Source organism: Dromaius novaehollandiae, chromosome 1, assembly GCF_036370855.1.
Source record: "Dromaius novaehollandiae isolate bDroNov1 chromosome 1, bDroNov1.hap1, whole genome shotgun sequence".
In the NCBI taxonomy this organism is placed as follows: Eukaryota; Metazoa; Chordata; class Aves; order Casuariiformes; family Dromaiidae; genus Dromaius; species Dromaius novaehollandiae.
In genome coordinates this window covers 71566977-71580112 of record NC_088098.1, presented here as the reverse complement: position 1 = coordinate 71580112, position 13136 = coordinate 71566977, and the positions used below count along the sequence as shown (strand labels likewise).

Below are 13136 nucleotides of genomic sequence, written 5' to 3'. Positions count from 1 at the left end.
CTTCAAAACTGTCTTCTAACATTTGTGTCAAACTCAGAATTGACAGCACTTGAAAAACAATATGGTTCAGTGGTCTGGCTGTGGACGTAGGCTGGGCACCCCGGTCTCAGTCAGGAAACATCAAGCAGAGTCGTGGACTATTCTGAGTAAGGAAAGCAATAGTGGTGGCTTTTTCTAAGTGCCCTCCAGAATTTGGGTTCCAGGGGCTCTTGAACCACATTCATAACAGAAAAACATGTGCAGAGAAGTTGAAGTATTTCAAAAGCAAGAGATTAGCCTATCTGGACATATTTTCACAAGAAAAGTCGGTGACCCTTCCTGTGTTTGGGCCAGTTGTTCTTCTCTAAATTTCTTCTCCAGGCTATGGCTGGAGAGATTGAGAAAATGAGCATTTTTCAGTATAGGTTAAACTGGCTATTCTTCATAAGAATTGTCCTTGAAAATGGCTGAATCAGTTTTGCTCAAACTCTCCAAAGAAACTAAAACAGAGGCAAGGAGAAATTATGTGAAAATTCAGTGCAAAAAGTTCAAATCTGGCAGAATTATAAACAAAGGAAAATGGAAAATTATAATGTGATGTGTCAAACTATATAGAAGTTGCAATTCTTCCCCCTACAACTAAGGGCAGAATATGTCAAAAATATGTGTGCTGTTTATTATGTATATTGTATAGATTTAGTTTATGTGTACAGTAAACACAGTAAATCTATGCAAAACACAGTAATAAACATGATAATACAATACAATAAATAATGCAATAATAAATACAGTATGCATATTTTATATGTCCTTTGCACATTATATGCCTATGCAAAATGTGTGAAATTCACACAGTAAAATTAATTGATTTTCTCTTTACAGGGAAGAAAAGACCTCTGCATCCCTGTTCCCTAATCAGAGTGCTTGGTGCCAAAGTCCAGATGCTTCCACACATCCTCATTTTTCTCTGGTTAGACCATTAACCATGGGGAATGACGGCAGCAGCTTGTGCAGGCAGTCTCGGTGTCAGTCAGCAAGGCCTGACCCAGTGCCAGGTGAGTTCAAGAGCAGATGGGGTATATGCTGCAGTGGCAATAGGATCGATTTTCTGACAAAAACACCTTAGACTTACAATGTGTATGCATTAAAACCTCAAGGTACCCCCAAGCTCCACTGAACTGCATATATTGCTAAGATGGGGGCAGGCTGTTATTACTAATACTGATGCTTTTAGGGAGTGAAACAAAATACAAGGGATCAGTGAGAGAAGGAGACTCTTATACTGGCTGTGAATTGTTAATTAGGCTCTGGCGAGAAAGTCAGTGTTTATTTCGGGTACTTCAAACCCAGAAAGCTGTTGACACACTGGAAAGAATTCAGGGGAGAATGACAAAGTGTATAAATGTCTGAAGAGATTGATTCACGAAGATTAAAAGGAGCTAAATGTGTGTTTGACAAGCAAGGTGACTGTCGTGTGCGGGGTGTTCAAGCACCATGGCAAGGGAGGAAGCTGCCTTGGATCCAGAAAATAGAACTAGAAGGAATAGGACCAAGTGAAATACAGGAAGTTTTATGCTGAATATGTAATAAATTGGAAATTTAATGATCTGTAGTACAGTCTTCCAGTTGTACTGGTTGCTCCACTTAGTATTTTAAACCACCTACAAATTTTAAGTGCTCAGCTCCCATTAATTTTAAAGGAATTGGGTGTACAGCTCCTGCAGACAGCTTTGTAAAACTCATTCGTTCTTTAGTGAGGCATTTAAAACTAGACTAGTGAAATTCTTTGAATATACTAAAGCAGGCACTCTTCGACTGGCCTGGATAGTGACTACGTAGTTGTCAGGAGTTTTTCCCCATTTCCAAGAGTTCTGTCCCATGAAAAGCCTTTCAGCTTGAGCCGGGAAAGCATTTATTCACCTATTGCTTAGCTTTATGCAAGTGCATAATGCTTTGGCCAATGAGGGCTGTCAGTAAGCCCTTTCTCAAATGCTAAATCTAGGCTAGGCAAATTGAAACCTGATGGGATGAGTTGTAATAGTCACGATTTCATGCTTTTTTTTCCCGGTCTGTCTGATTCTCTGGTGCATCGAGCATTTAAAAGGTATCTGTTTTGTATAATCCTGATTTGTCTCATTTGCTAAAACTCAGTTTGGCTCTTTCTGTATTGATCCGATCCTCTGCTGAGCTGGGTTTCCCCATATATGCCCTGCATGTTTCCTGGACAGAGAAAAGCTGGGCACAGAGAGGGAACTGGCACCTGCCAACTCAGGGGTGCTGGTGGCATCAGGGGTTGCATCCACATAAGCACGTGGAGCGGGCAAATAGGAATGGCTCTGGAAAGCAAAACCCTTGGTGCTGTGTAGCCCTCTCACACATCCTCTTCTGTTGTCACCGACCTGCCGGTGATGGTCAGGGTTATTGCCATGGGCTACGTTGCGTTTCAGTTTTCAAGATTTTTTTTCTTGTAGCCGTTAGGGTTAGAAACTTTTTTGGTAAAGCAAACAATATGAAACCAGAACAAAACACATCTGAGACTGTAATGTAGTCGCACCAGTCCGGGATCAAGGCACAGAGACAGGACCTGCTTAGACATTTATTTCCCGATTGTGGGAACTCTGGAGGCAAAATTCAAAGCAAGGAGGTCTGTCATGCATTAAATATATCTGCATACCCTTGGTCTCCCTTTCTCTGATCTTTGCAAAAGATAATTCTGTTCTATTTACTTAGGGTTCATTTGCAGTTCTTTTCACTACTAAATTATGAAATTATTCCTCTGAATACTGCCAGAAAAGATAATGATATCCAAGATCTCAGATTAAAAATTAAATATGGATATAATAGTTATTTTTACTCTGATAAATATTCATGTGTAGTACATATTACTGCAGGATTTTTCCAGAAATGAATAGAGATGTGTAAGCATCATTCTTATTTTATTACAAAGCAAAAATTACAAGTGCTTTAGGCAGATTTATAAATGTACCCTGCTAGACATTATTACTGACTGTGGTGGGATGATGATTTTGAAATATATGACTACTTTCTTTTTTTCTTTCAGTTTTTCTTCCCTTGCTTCAGAATTTTTAACTAGCAAGCTTATAAATGACATGAATAACTGGAGTCCACTATACCATGAATAAATGCAGTCTTACTTAGGTCCTGGCCCAAGAAAGCTTTCCTACTCAGTAAGGGCCCTTCAATAGGTTCATAAATGCTTTGTAATATCAGATGCTTACAGAAATCAGTATTGCTGACTTCCCATTTATCTTCCTCTGCAGACAAGATTTTAATCACTATCATCTTTAAATATGGATAAATTTTTTCCTACTGCCAAAATAAGCAAAGTTAGGTCAATGCCTTTGAATCAAATTAGTGATTCAAAATATTTTTGCATTTCCTCTTAGATACTTAATTTTATTTTTCAAAATCCATTTAGCATATGCTTATGTTCCAGAAGTGCAAAGGCCCACTCGAGCTGCAAAAAGATAGACCTCACAGATGATACTGTTTGATAGTCTTTGTTTATTAGCTTGAAGTATTTAATTTCTCATATATCTATCTATCTGTTGTATCCTCTCTAACTCTAGCTCTCCTCTATAGTAATCAATCGTTATCTTTTCAGTCTGTCTTTCTGGGTATTAATATCAGCAATACACAATATTCCAGTACAGAGCAAAGTGTATTTAACGGCATGATGGTGTTTTGAGAATTTTATGCCTCTCCTCTCCTTACATAGCTCATCATTTTTCCTTTTTAACTGCTATGGAACAGAAGTTTCATTACCCTGTTCCAGAGACTCCCGTGTCTTTATTCTGAGTTGTTGCAGTTAAGAAGACTATAGCAGGTTGTGTAATGGCTGTTCCTTTCAGGATCTATCCATCAATATCAAATTTTAACTGGCACCTTATTGTTCCTCCACTTTGGCTTCTGAGTCCCTTCTGAAGCTATGTACGGTTTTGTTTGGTATTGACGGCAAAAGTCATTGCAAGTTATCTACAAATTTCTCACCACCTTTATTTTATAGTCTATTTTTTTCAATTGTTGAACTGTCTATTCGGGTTCCTCTTCAACCAAGTATCCACATTTTCTTCTCAGACTGAGAGATAGGATACGGCAGCTGCTACTGCTGTAGGTCACAGCTTTCAAGATGAGCTCCTTGTGTTTCAGGTCCGCTGTACACCTCTCATTTCCCTCAGAAATGCATTAGTCTGGTGACGGCATTTTTTATTGTTGATGAATTTCACTCTGAATCAAAATGCTAAACCATGAACTTTGCAAAGAGTTTAAAAATAGCCATGGAACGTACTGTAAAGAAAACACTTTGAAATCTCAGCCAAAACCAATAAATTTTGTCAATCATAATGTTTTCCTGTTGCAGAGGAACGCTAATTAGGCTGTCAGTGGCAAACTGAACCTGCAGACAGGGAACATATTTAGCACAGATTTTCAGTGAAAAGAAGCCAATTCCTACCACCTGCTTCTCTAGGAAATGGAGGAAGCCCACTAGTATTGTATTTTTCCCACTTACTCTCATTTTTTCCCGAGATATTGAGAGTCAAATGAGACAAGATGCACTTACATCCAGATGCCCTTGCTGTCTTGACTTTTCCTAAGGACTCCTGTAGTCTGTGGGACTGCCCATGTAATTTCCAGTTAGCAGTGAGAAACGTTTGCAGATTCATCTCTTTTCTCTTAGGACTCTGACATATTACAGACAAGGCCAAGTAATAACATTGGTCATTCAAAATGTTGTACAGATATGCAGATGCACTTTTTGAGTAGCAGGAGGTCAAACAAGATATTGCAGTGGTATCGCACTGTAAGAAACTAAACCAGCTGCTTTCTCCAATAGATCAGTTGACTACTCTAGATCAATGAAATGTTCCTATCATTACCAAGATACAAAGTGAAGCATCCCAGTTTGCTCAACGTAGTGTCATCCACTCTGACTGACAGCTCAGTGCTTCAGTAGTTTATGCCCTCGTGGGCATTTGTATGTCCTCTGCCAGCCTAAGATCTTCAAAACCTTAATAGCTTTTCAGTTTCTTGCTGGATGCGGATTAATTATCTGCAGTTCCAAGGTAAAACAATACTGTGCTGCTGAGGAGGAAGAGGGGGCAGTAAAGGAGACCTCGCTGGTGGCAAACAACTGTGAAGGTATCCTGACTTCATTTATTAGGTACCAAATGCTGTACCCTCATTTTACCAGAAACAGAAATTCTGATTCCTTTATTGCTGCTTTCTCAGCTTTGATATCCTATGATCTGACACTGTTTTTCCCTATCTCCCAGGCAAGGTGCCAGTCTGTCAAAATTATTTCCTCATCTATTTATTGTTTACTGCTTAAAAACCACTGATGCAATTTTCATTTGTGTATTTTTAGTGCTCCAGGAATAAAATAACAGGTTTTTCTGACCTGAAATTTTGGAGGAGGGAGAACCTTGGAAAAATCAAGGGGAGATATAATAATTCTCTGTGGTCAAATATGGAAATCAAGAAAAGAATTAAAGATTATTGACAACGTTCAAATAATATAAACAAGCACAGCTCTTTCAACTTACCTCCTTCCACCATGGTCAAAGAAATAACATTATGAGTACTTCAGTGACAATGAAAACAAATCAGGGGTTTATCCGTGGTATTGGTGAGAGAGAGGGGGTGGGGTTCAGTGAGATACTTTTTAAGACTTCTGTAAGAAAATAAAATACTTTTGCCATTTTGTATGTGGGTGACCAGAGGCGGTGGTAGAATGTGTGTCGCTGGCTGTCCCGTGAACTACCTTAGAGAGTCCATAGACCTGCTTGGTGTTTATTAGCATCATTTATCAGACAAAACGTCGTCACTACGCTAAGATGTGCTAACACATTCAGCACTCTCAAACTCTGACTGCCACTGAGAAAAAAGTCTGGAGAGCTGCAGTGCTTTTGAGATGTGAACGCTTCTAAGCACATAAGTCCCCTGGAAATATCAGCAGAGCCATCTGAATAAAAGGTACGTTCACTGCCCTTCACTTCTCTTGCAGCTGATCTCTATGGGAAAACTGTACAAGTGTCAGGCTGGCCTGTGAAAAAGCAATTCTCTCCCGCGTAATTTTGGCAGAACAACCTGACCTTCAAGAAACCATGACTAAGGATGGCCCTTTATCTTCTTGTCACCCATTACAGCATACAGTCTGTGACCAAGTCATATAATGGAGTGATAAAATAAAGTCCAGAGATTCACTTCTGAAAATTACTCTCATATAATAACAATACTCAGCACTTAGGAAATCTCGAAGCGAACTTGCTTAAAGATGATGTTCGTGTCAGTAGAAATGTGGAGCCATTTAAAAGCTGATTCTACAGCAAAAGTATGTCAAGGGCTGAGATCAGGTTTGAACAGAGCTCTGGGAACTGACAGAAATTCAGGGTCAAGGAGCAAAAAGCTTATCCCTCCCTACCAGGAATTTATGAGCCAAACGCATGACGATTTTTCCAGTGAGACAGCTACGGAGATGGTACATAAGGAAATAGTTGGAGAGCATGAACTGGTGGGAAAGTGACAATGAGGAGGGAAATGACATGATTTCTGTATCAGTTCCTGGATGTTCAGAGGCTGCTAAAGGTTTTGAGAAGTGTATGGTGTTCATGGACAGCCAGTGAGTGCAACTGTGACTTTGGCCTACCAATGCTTCCTGAAATGCAATTCAAATGAAAGTCTGCAAGAGAGAGTTTGGTCCTTTGAAGTAAAAGTATCTTACTGACAGGTAATGACCTTGCATGTGATGGTCTATTTATCCCAAGATCACTTTTATTTAAAATGTTCTTCCTGTAAAGTCAGAACTGTCTTTCTTTTTAAAGATATTGGAAATAATCCTTGCTGTCATCAACAGGCACTCTGTACGCAGGAACTAGCCAGAGGAGAAATCCCTCAGCTCCCAGATGCATGAGTGGGAAAGACAGAAGAAGGCCTACTCGGTCAGCAGGGGTGAGTAGAGTTGCTACAATTCAGTTTTCAAAATAAACTAATAAAAAATAAAGAAAAGAACAATAGGTTTGGAGGAAACTATTCAGAACAGAAGAATGTCTTTATTTTGTTGGAAAGTCTTTTAGTATTCATTCTATAAATAAGACTTATGCCAGGACCACAAATACAAAGCATCTGGATTCAAGCATTGCAACTTGATCACAACTATGTGCTTCAAAGTCTAGAGAAGTTTATATTTGCATCTTATGTTTGTGTTCAGTTGGAGTCTGTTTACACTGTTCCTCCTAGGAAAAAGAAGCTTTAAGTGCACACACAGACATATATTTTATCCATTTGAAGGCTCTTCATCACTTGCACTACTCTACCCAAAGCCCTAGAATCAGGGGTCAGTGATTTTCTCTTAGCCAGTAGATATGCAGATGTTGGAAATATCTTGGGAAATGTTAAATAATATTCCAACATTCTACCTCTACTTATTAGGATCTGATCCAAAAGCTATAAGAATCGATGGATTTAGACCGTCAAGCTACATAGCTCATTACTATTGCCATTATTACTAAATTATGCAATATATATAGATATTTTTCACAATGATAAATGTTCTCCAAAGTGCTAAATACATTTAGAATGTTGTATAAATAATAATAATGAGAGGAAGAATAGTCAGTCTATCTACATTAGATTGAAATAAAGAAGAAAAGAAAGTACAAGATTATTACTTGTGCCTATCTGCTAACTGTATACATGAAGTTGGGCTCTTTGCCCAGGTATAGACTTAAACAAATAAATATATCAGTGCATCAGTTTTCTCTTATGTAAAATAGTGGTAATAACACATATCTCCTAGAGGCACTGTGAGTCACTGGTGTTTGTAAAAAGGATTTTCTATCTTTAGATGTAAGGCACTTTAGAAGTGCAATGAATTAGTGTTTTTCTCAGTGACACTTGATAAAATGTTTTTTGATTAAGAATCTCGCAATTCCTGAGAAATTTATTGAATTAAAATGACCTGAAAATCCAAGAAGACTATGACCAAGCAACTTCCTTTCTAGTCTCTAGGGTTGCTAAATGATATTCAGGGTTTAGTTGAGCTGTTACATCTTAGAGCAATAGCTGAAGACAACTATGTGACATATCAGAATTTTATGGGGAGTAATCCCATAGTACTATGGGGCTGGATGTCAGTTCACACTGTGGGAATCTCATGGCTCAGAAAACAACTCACCCTGTGACCTATAGTGTTATCAGACATCTGCCAAACTGCAGTAGCTTACAGTTAAGCATGCAGTTACCTCAGAGCAAAATGTAAAAAGGACTTGTTTTCTTTAGTTTCAGCAAAAGGCATCACTGTGACTTTTGTGGTATGGCTATACTAGTAAGTTTTCCCATACAGACCACCTGAAGAAAGTTCTTCCTAAAATGTCCTATAGACATTGTTTCCTCTGCTATATATTCATTGTAGAGGAATGTCTATGAGTATGAACTGAGCTCAGATGACTTACTAATGACATTAAGCTGCTGGTTTCCCACTGAAGTCCATCTCAGGTTGATACTGAGTGACTAGCTGATGTTGAGAGGAACTGTGAGCCTCCTTCCAATTCCCAATAGACAGTAGTTGCTGACACAATAAATTAGATTCCTTTGCTGGTTATCTGAGTAGACAAACACAAAACCGAATGGGAAAGGACTAACGTCTGGTCCTCTGGCTGCAGGAGTAGGTACCTCTGGGGCCAGATGGAAGTACCTTGTTGGGATGAAGTGAGGAAGCTTTCAACGCCCATTCATTTCAAAAGTCACTTAGAAAGAATGTACATGTGAGGGTCCCATATGCTTCCCCAGTTCAGCCCACCTTGGAGACATGTTCACCTCTTACTGTGTGCTACAATTTTACTTTTCTCTAGGAGGAAATGCGTATGTAATGAACGGTAGGATTTCCCAGGGTGTGGTATCCAGTCACCAGCTGTTAGGGGAGAGAAAGAGATAGCAACCTGTAAGGCAACTTGTTGGCTGAAAAAGGAATAGCTTGCTGGACCTCAAACTTTCAGCTTCTCAAGACAGGAGGAGAGGCATCAACCTGGTTGAGGTGTTTGCTAAGCAGAAAAAAAAAAAAGAGGGAAAAAGAAAAGAAAAAAAATGAACAAAGAAAAACAGCCTGCTGATTAGTATTCACTACAGTCGTAAAGACCACTCATTTCTTTCTCCATTACCTTTGCTGCTAACCACTTCCTGAGTAATTTCTGCTGTTCCCCGACTTGGGTTTTTCAGTAGTATCTCATATAAAGAAATCCTGATTCCAGTAATTAAGAGGGTTTGGCCTTGGAAATACTTGTCCAAAAGGTGTCTTTTTTCCAAATCAAAAATTGTCTATTTTCATGCCAAATAAGCACTGGGAAAGCTTAGAATATTTCAGAAAAGACATTCAGTGAATTGGTAAAGGCAGACCAGAAGTGTAGCTGCTTAGCCTGGTGCAGCTGTCTGCTTCTTTGGTGAGAGGAAGGACAGAGGGGACAACTTTGGCTGTCTTCCAAACTCCTCTGTGGGGCTCAGTGGGATGCAGAGGATGGGAAAGGGGCTGGCTTACCTGTGAGGCTGTGTGCAGACCATAGGAGTTGGGGAGCGAGGAGATGCCGCCTCACCTGGCTCTTTCTCCACCCTTGTAGTCCCCACCATACATTCTCATGAATTGGATGTATCCATTTTAAACCCAAGATTTAAAATCAGTAAGGTCCTGTGGTTGATAAGCAATCCTTTTGCCTTTCCATTTGTTTTTTCTGCACTAGCTATTGCTATGTTCTGGGGCATTTTTTTAAACAGGGAAATAGAAGCAACCCAAACTATCTGGGTGCAGGTGCACAGGCAATTGCCAGAATACTAGCACTGAATTCACGTTGATATTCTCCTCACTGCATTTCAGGCTGCCTGGAATAGCACAGGAACAAATGACATTCTCAGTTACTGATAAAAAGAAGATAGAGCAGGCAATCTCGCCCGGTGCTTTTTTTCCCCTCATTTTCTTCCACTGCACTTCAAGTTGCTTTGCATTCACACGCAGGGCTGACACTAAACGGCTGCAGCAGTGAGGATGCTAATGACTGGTATTTAATTGCAGGGACTCTCTCACCTGTGTGTTAGCACTTTGGATTAGTGTGACCCAATTGTTGTCAAAAGCAGGTGTCTGTATTTTGACCTATGTGGAACATGTTTGTAGGTCTCAGTTTAGTTCTGAGCAGAGAAGCCATCACTTTATGTGGTGCTAGTAGCAGTCCCAATAGCAAAGCCAGAGACTGCATGGACATAGAAAAGAAGAAACCCTTCGGGATAGTTTTAAGATATATTAGATGGGTAGCATAAAAGCACTCTTTTCTACTGCTTATCCTGTGTTGTGGATTTTATGATGTTTGGTGTCCAAGGCTAGCAATATTGCTTCTGTTAGAAGTTAAGTGAGTTTCAAGCATCCCAAAATAGACCCGGGAATTCCTAAAGATCTGTGAGGATAGGCTTGGTGTCTTGTTATCCCATTCAGTTCTTCATACCCACCCTCAGGCTTGTTCGCACACTGGAGGATAATTGAGGGTGTTTCAGAACAAGGAAATGAAATTTGCACTTTATCTCTGATCCTTCATATTTCCTGCAATTTACAGTTCTCTGGGCATGGAAAGCCTCTATCCAGACTTACCCCACCAGCTAATGTGGGGCAAGGCAAATCCATATTTTGTCTCAACCTCTAATGAAGGAGATTCTTTCAGAAGAAGTCTGAGTACTAGGTGAGAAGAAAAATGGTTCTGGAAAGCAAGCTGGTGGCATGGGGAGTGCTGGCATTTCATTCTTAGCCCTACATATATGTATATGCTATGCAGCTATAGGTTGCGCATCTGACCAGGTTACAATATGGCCGTCCCTCAGTCTGCTCACATACTAGTTAAAAATTGTAGCAAAAAACTGATGGTGTCCCAGGGCTGTGTTTGTGCATTAACTGCACTCTAACTTCAGGACAGGCCAGACAAGGTGTAAACACCTCCGCTGACTCGTATACAGGATTTCACAGTAATAAGGAAAAGATGATTCTAGTAGCTGTTTGGTGGCTTAAAAGTCTTACTAAGAGAATGCAGTTGTTCCCTCTGTAACTGAATTGCAGTCACAGTCTAAAGTGTTTTGATGGGGGAAGGGGAAAAGCTGGATTTGTTCATGGCAATATTTAGTAGCTTGAAAAATGAGGGTATGAAAAATCACTAGCAAATATGTTTATTAGGTGATGTTCTATTTGGTCTTGGAAAGGTGTGTGTGTGCGGGAATAAGAGAGGCACTGGGCCTCCTGCATAGAGGTACCAGTTCTTACCTCTGCTATCATACCATGTGCACTGCCGTGTTCTCCCACAGTTTCAGGCCCTGAATACTTTGCTTTGCAGTGATCGCCAACAGCAGGAATATAAAGTGCAAGTCCCAAACAACAGCAGCACAGAAATGTCTCCGTTCTGGAATAATTGCACAATGACAACAGTGCCAAGGGGGAGTGACCACGGGCAACACACTGTTGATGAAGAGTGGCCTGTTTTCCTTTAGTCTGCCTCTCTTCCTATTAAACAAAATACTTGGCGACTCACATCAGTGCGCTCCAGCCAGGAGACACTGAAACACACAGTGAACTCCCCACGGACTTGATGTGATTTTAAAAAATGTATTGCCCAATCAGTCGGTTGATATTACTGTGCATAATCCCAGAGAGTTGGTATGTGTCCATGTGTCACTGCACATTTGCTTTAGACAGAGCTCTAAAAGTAAAGTAAAATCAAATGCTATTTATGTCACAGTTATTAGGAAGATAGTAGACATGCGAGAGAGCTAAGGAAGGCAACAGGGGTTCCTGTGAATCTCTGGGTACTGTAGAAGTTCACTTTGTCTGTAACCTTGCTGAAATAAAATACATTACCAGAAACTTATGAAAGGGCTGTACTTCTGATAAATTCCCTCTCCTCCCCTACTGTGCTGAGTGAAACTTTCATAACAAAACTTAAAGCCAGACTAAATTTGTCTTTCGGTACATCCTGCCATTGAGTACCTCTTTACAGTTTCAAATCTCAGGCCAGAAACACTAAAAGAGGATTATATAATAGTTCATACATGTATTTTGTGACTAAGTGCATGCATCCAGTGCGTGGGGACACACTGTGCTACCAACTTCATATGTTCTGTTCAGGGCCTGTTTTGAAGCTGCAGTTGCAGTTCTAAGTGAGATGTGACTAAGGGGGAAAATAAGGATTCAGTTCTGATTATATTGCCAAAATGTCCTGATGCATTCCACTAGGCAAGTGTAAGGCCTCCCAATATTGTGATGGAATATCATCTAAGCCATTAGGGTTCAAAGGGATGAAACTGCTTGTAATACAACTTTAAATAAAAACATATCCTTTGGGTTTGATAAATGGGAATTACACCTGATTCATAATTTTTCTCCTGATAAATTACATTACATAAAAAAGCTATATAAAGAGAATGTTGATGTGGCAAAACTGACTCCACAAAAATAGAAAATGCCAGAATTAGGATGGCCTGTGCAAACTAAATTTAAGTCCTTTAAGTATTATAGCTTCACCATCCACCCTGCCTTCTTGTACTACTCTCAACGTATAGTGCGGTTTCTGCCTAGTCCAAGTTCTTTGCTAGAAAGGTCCAATTTCTTCCAGGTACGTTTTCCATTTTTTGACCAGACACTTCCTATCTGTGCCATCTGCCTCCTGCCCTACATTCCTCCGTTAGCTCCCATCCCCTGTTTCTTCCTACCTCTTCACCCAACTACTCCATCCTTCCACCCTCCTACGTGCAGTTCCTGTCTCCTTCTCAAGAGTGTGGATCTCAGTCTCTTCCCACCTCTTCTCCCAACTCTTCATCCTAGTATCTACCTTCAAAATGTTTTGATTTACATGGCATTTCTCACTTTTGGCTTTGAAAACAATTCTTCCAGCAGTGCACAAGGCTTGTACGTGCATGCATGTTGGAAATCATGTGTGGTCCTGGAAAGGTAATGGTGAAAGTATGTGAAGTTGCTTTGCCAGCCTGACAACCACAGAGCTGTCAGTTGTCAGTCACTGCTGATTAACAGTAAAGATGTAGAAATCCTCTGAAATCTTCATTTCACTCTTTATCTGTGTGATGATTTGGTAAATTAATTCCTGAAAGCTCTGTTTGCTTAT

General features: G+C 40.0%; 1 protein-coding gene across 2 annotated transcripts in view; it reads left to right on the top strand.

Moving 5' to 3' along the window:
• Positions 1-13136, top strand: part of LMNTD1 (lamin tail domain containing 1) — an 81302-nt gene that overhangs the window by 50433 nt on the left and 17733 nt on the right. For both annotated transcript variants that reach the window (XM_064516216.1, XM_026092688.2), the window contains exons 8-9: positions 862-1034; positions 6854-6948. In XM_064516216.1, coding sequence (XP_064372286.1) covers positions 862-1034; positions 6854-6948 — 268 coding nt within the window. The remainder of the gene's footprint in view (positions 1-861; positions 1035-6853; positions 6949-13136) is intronic.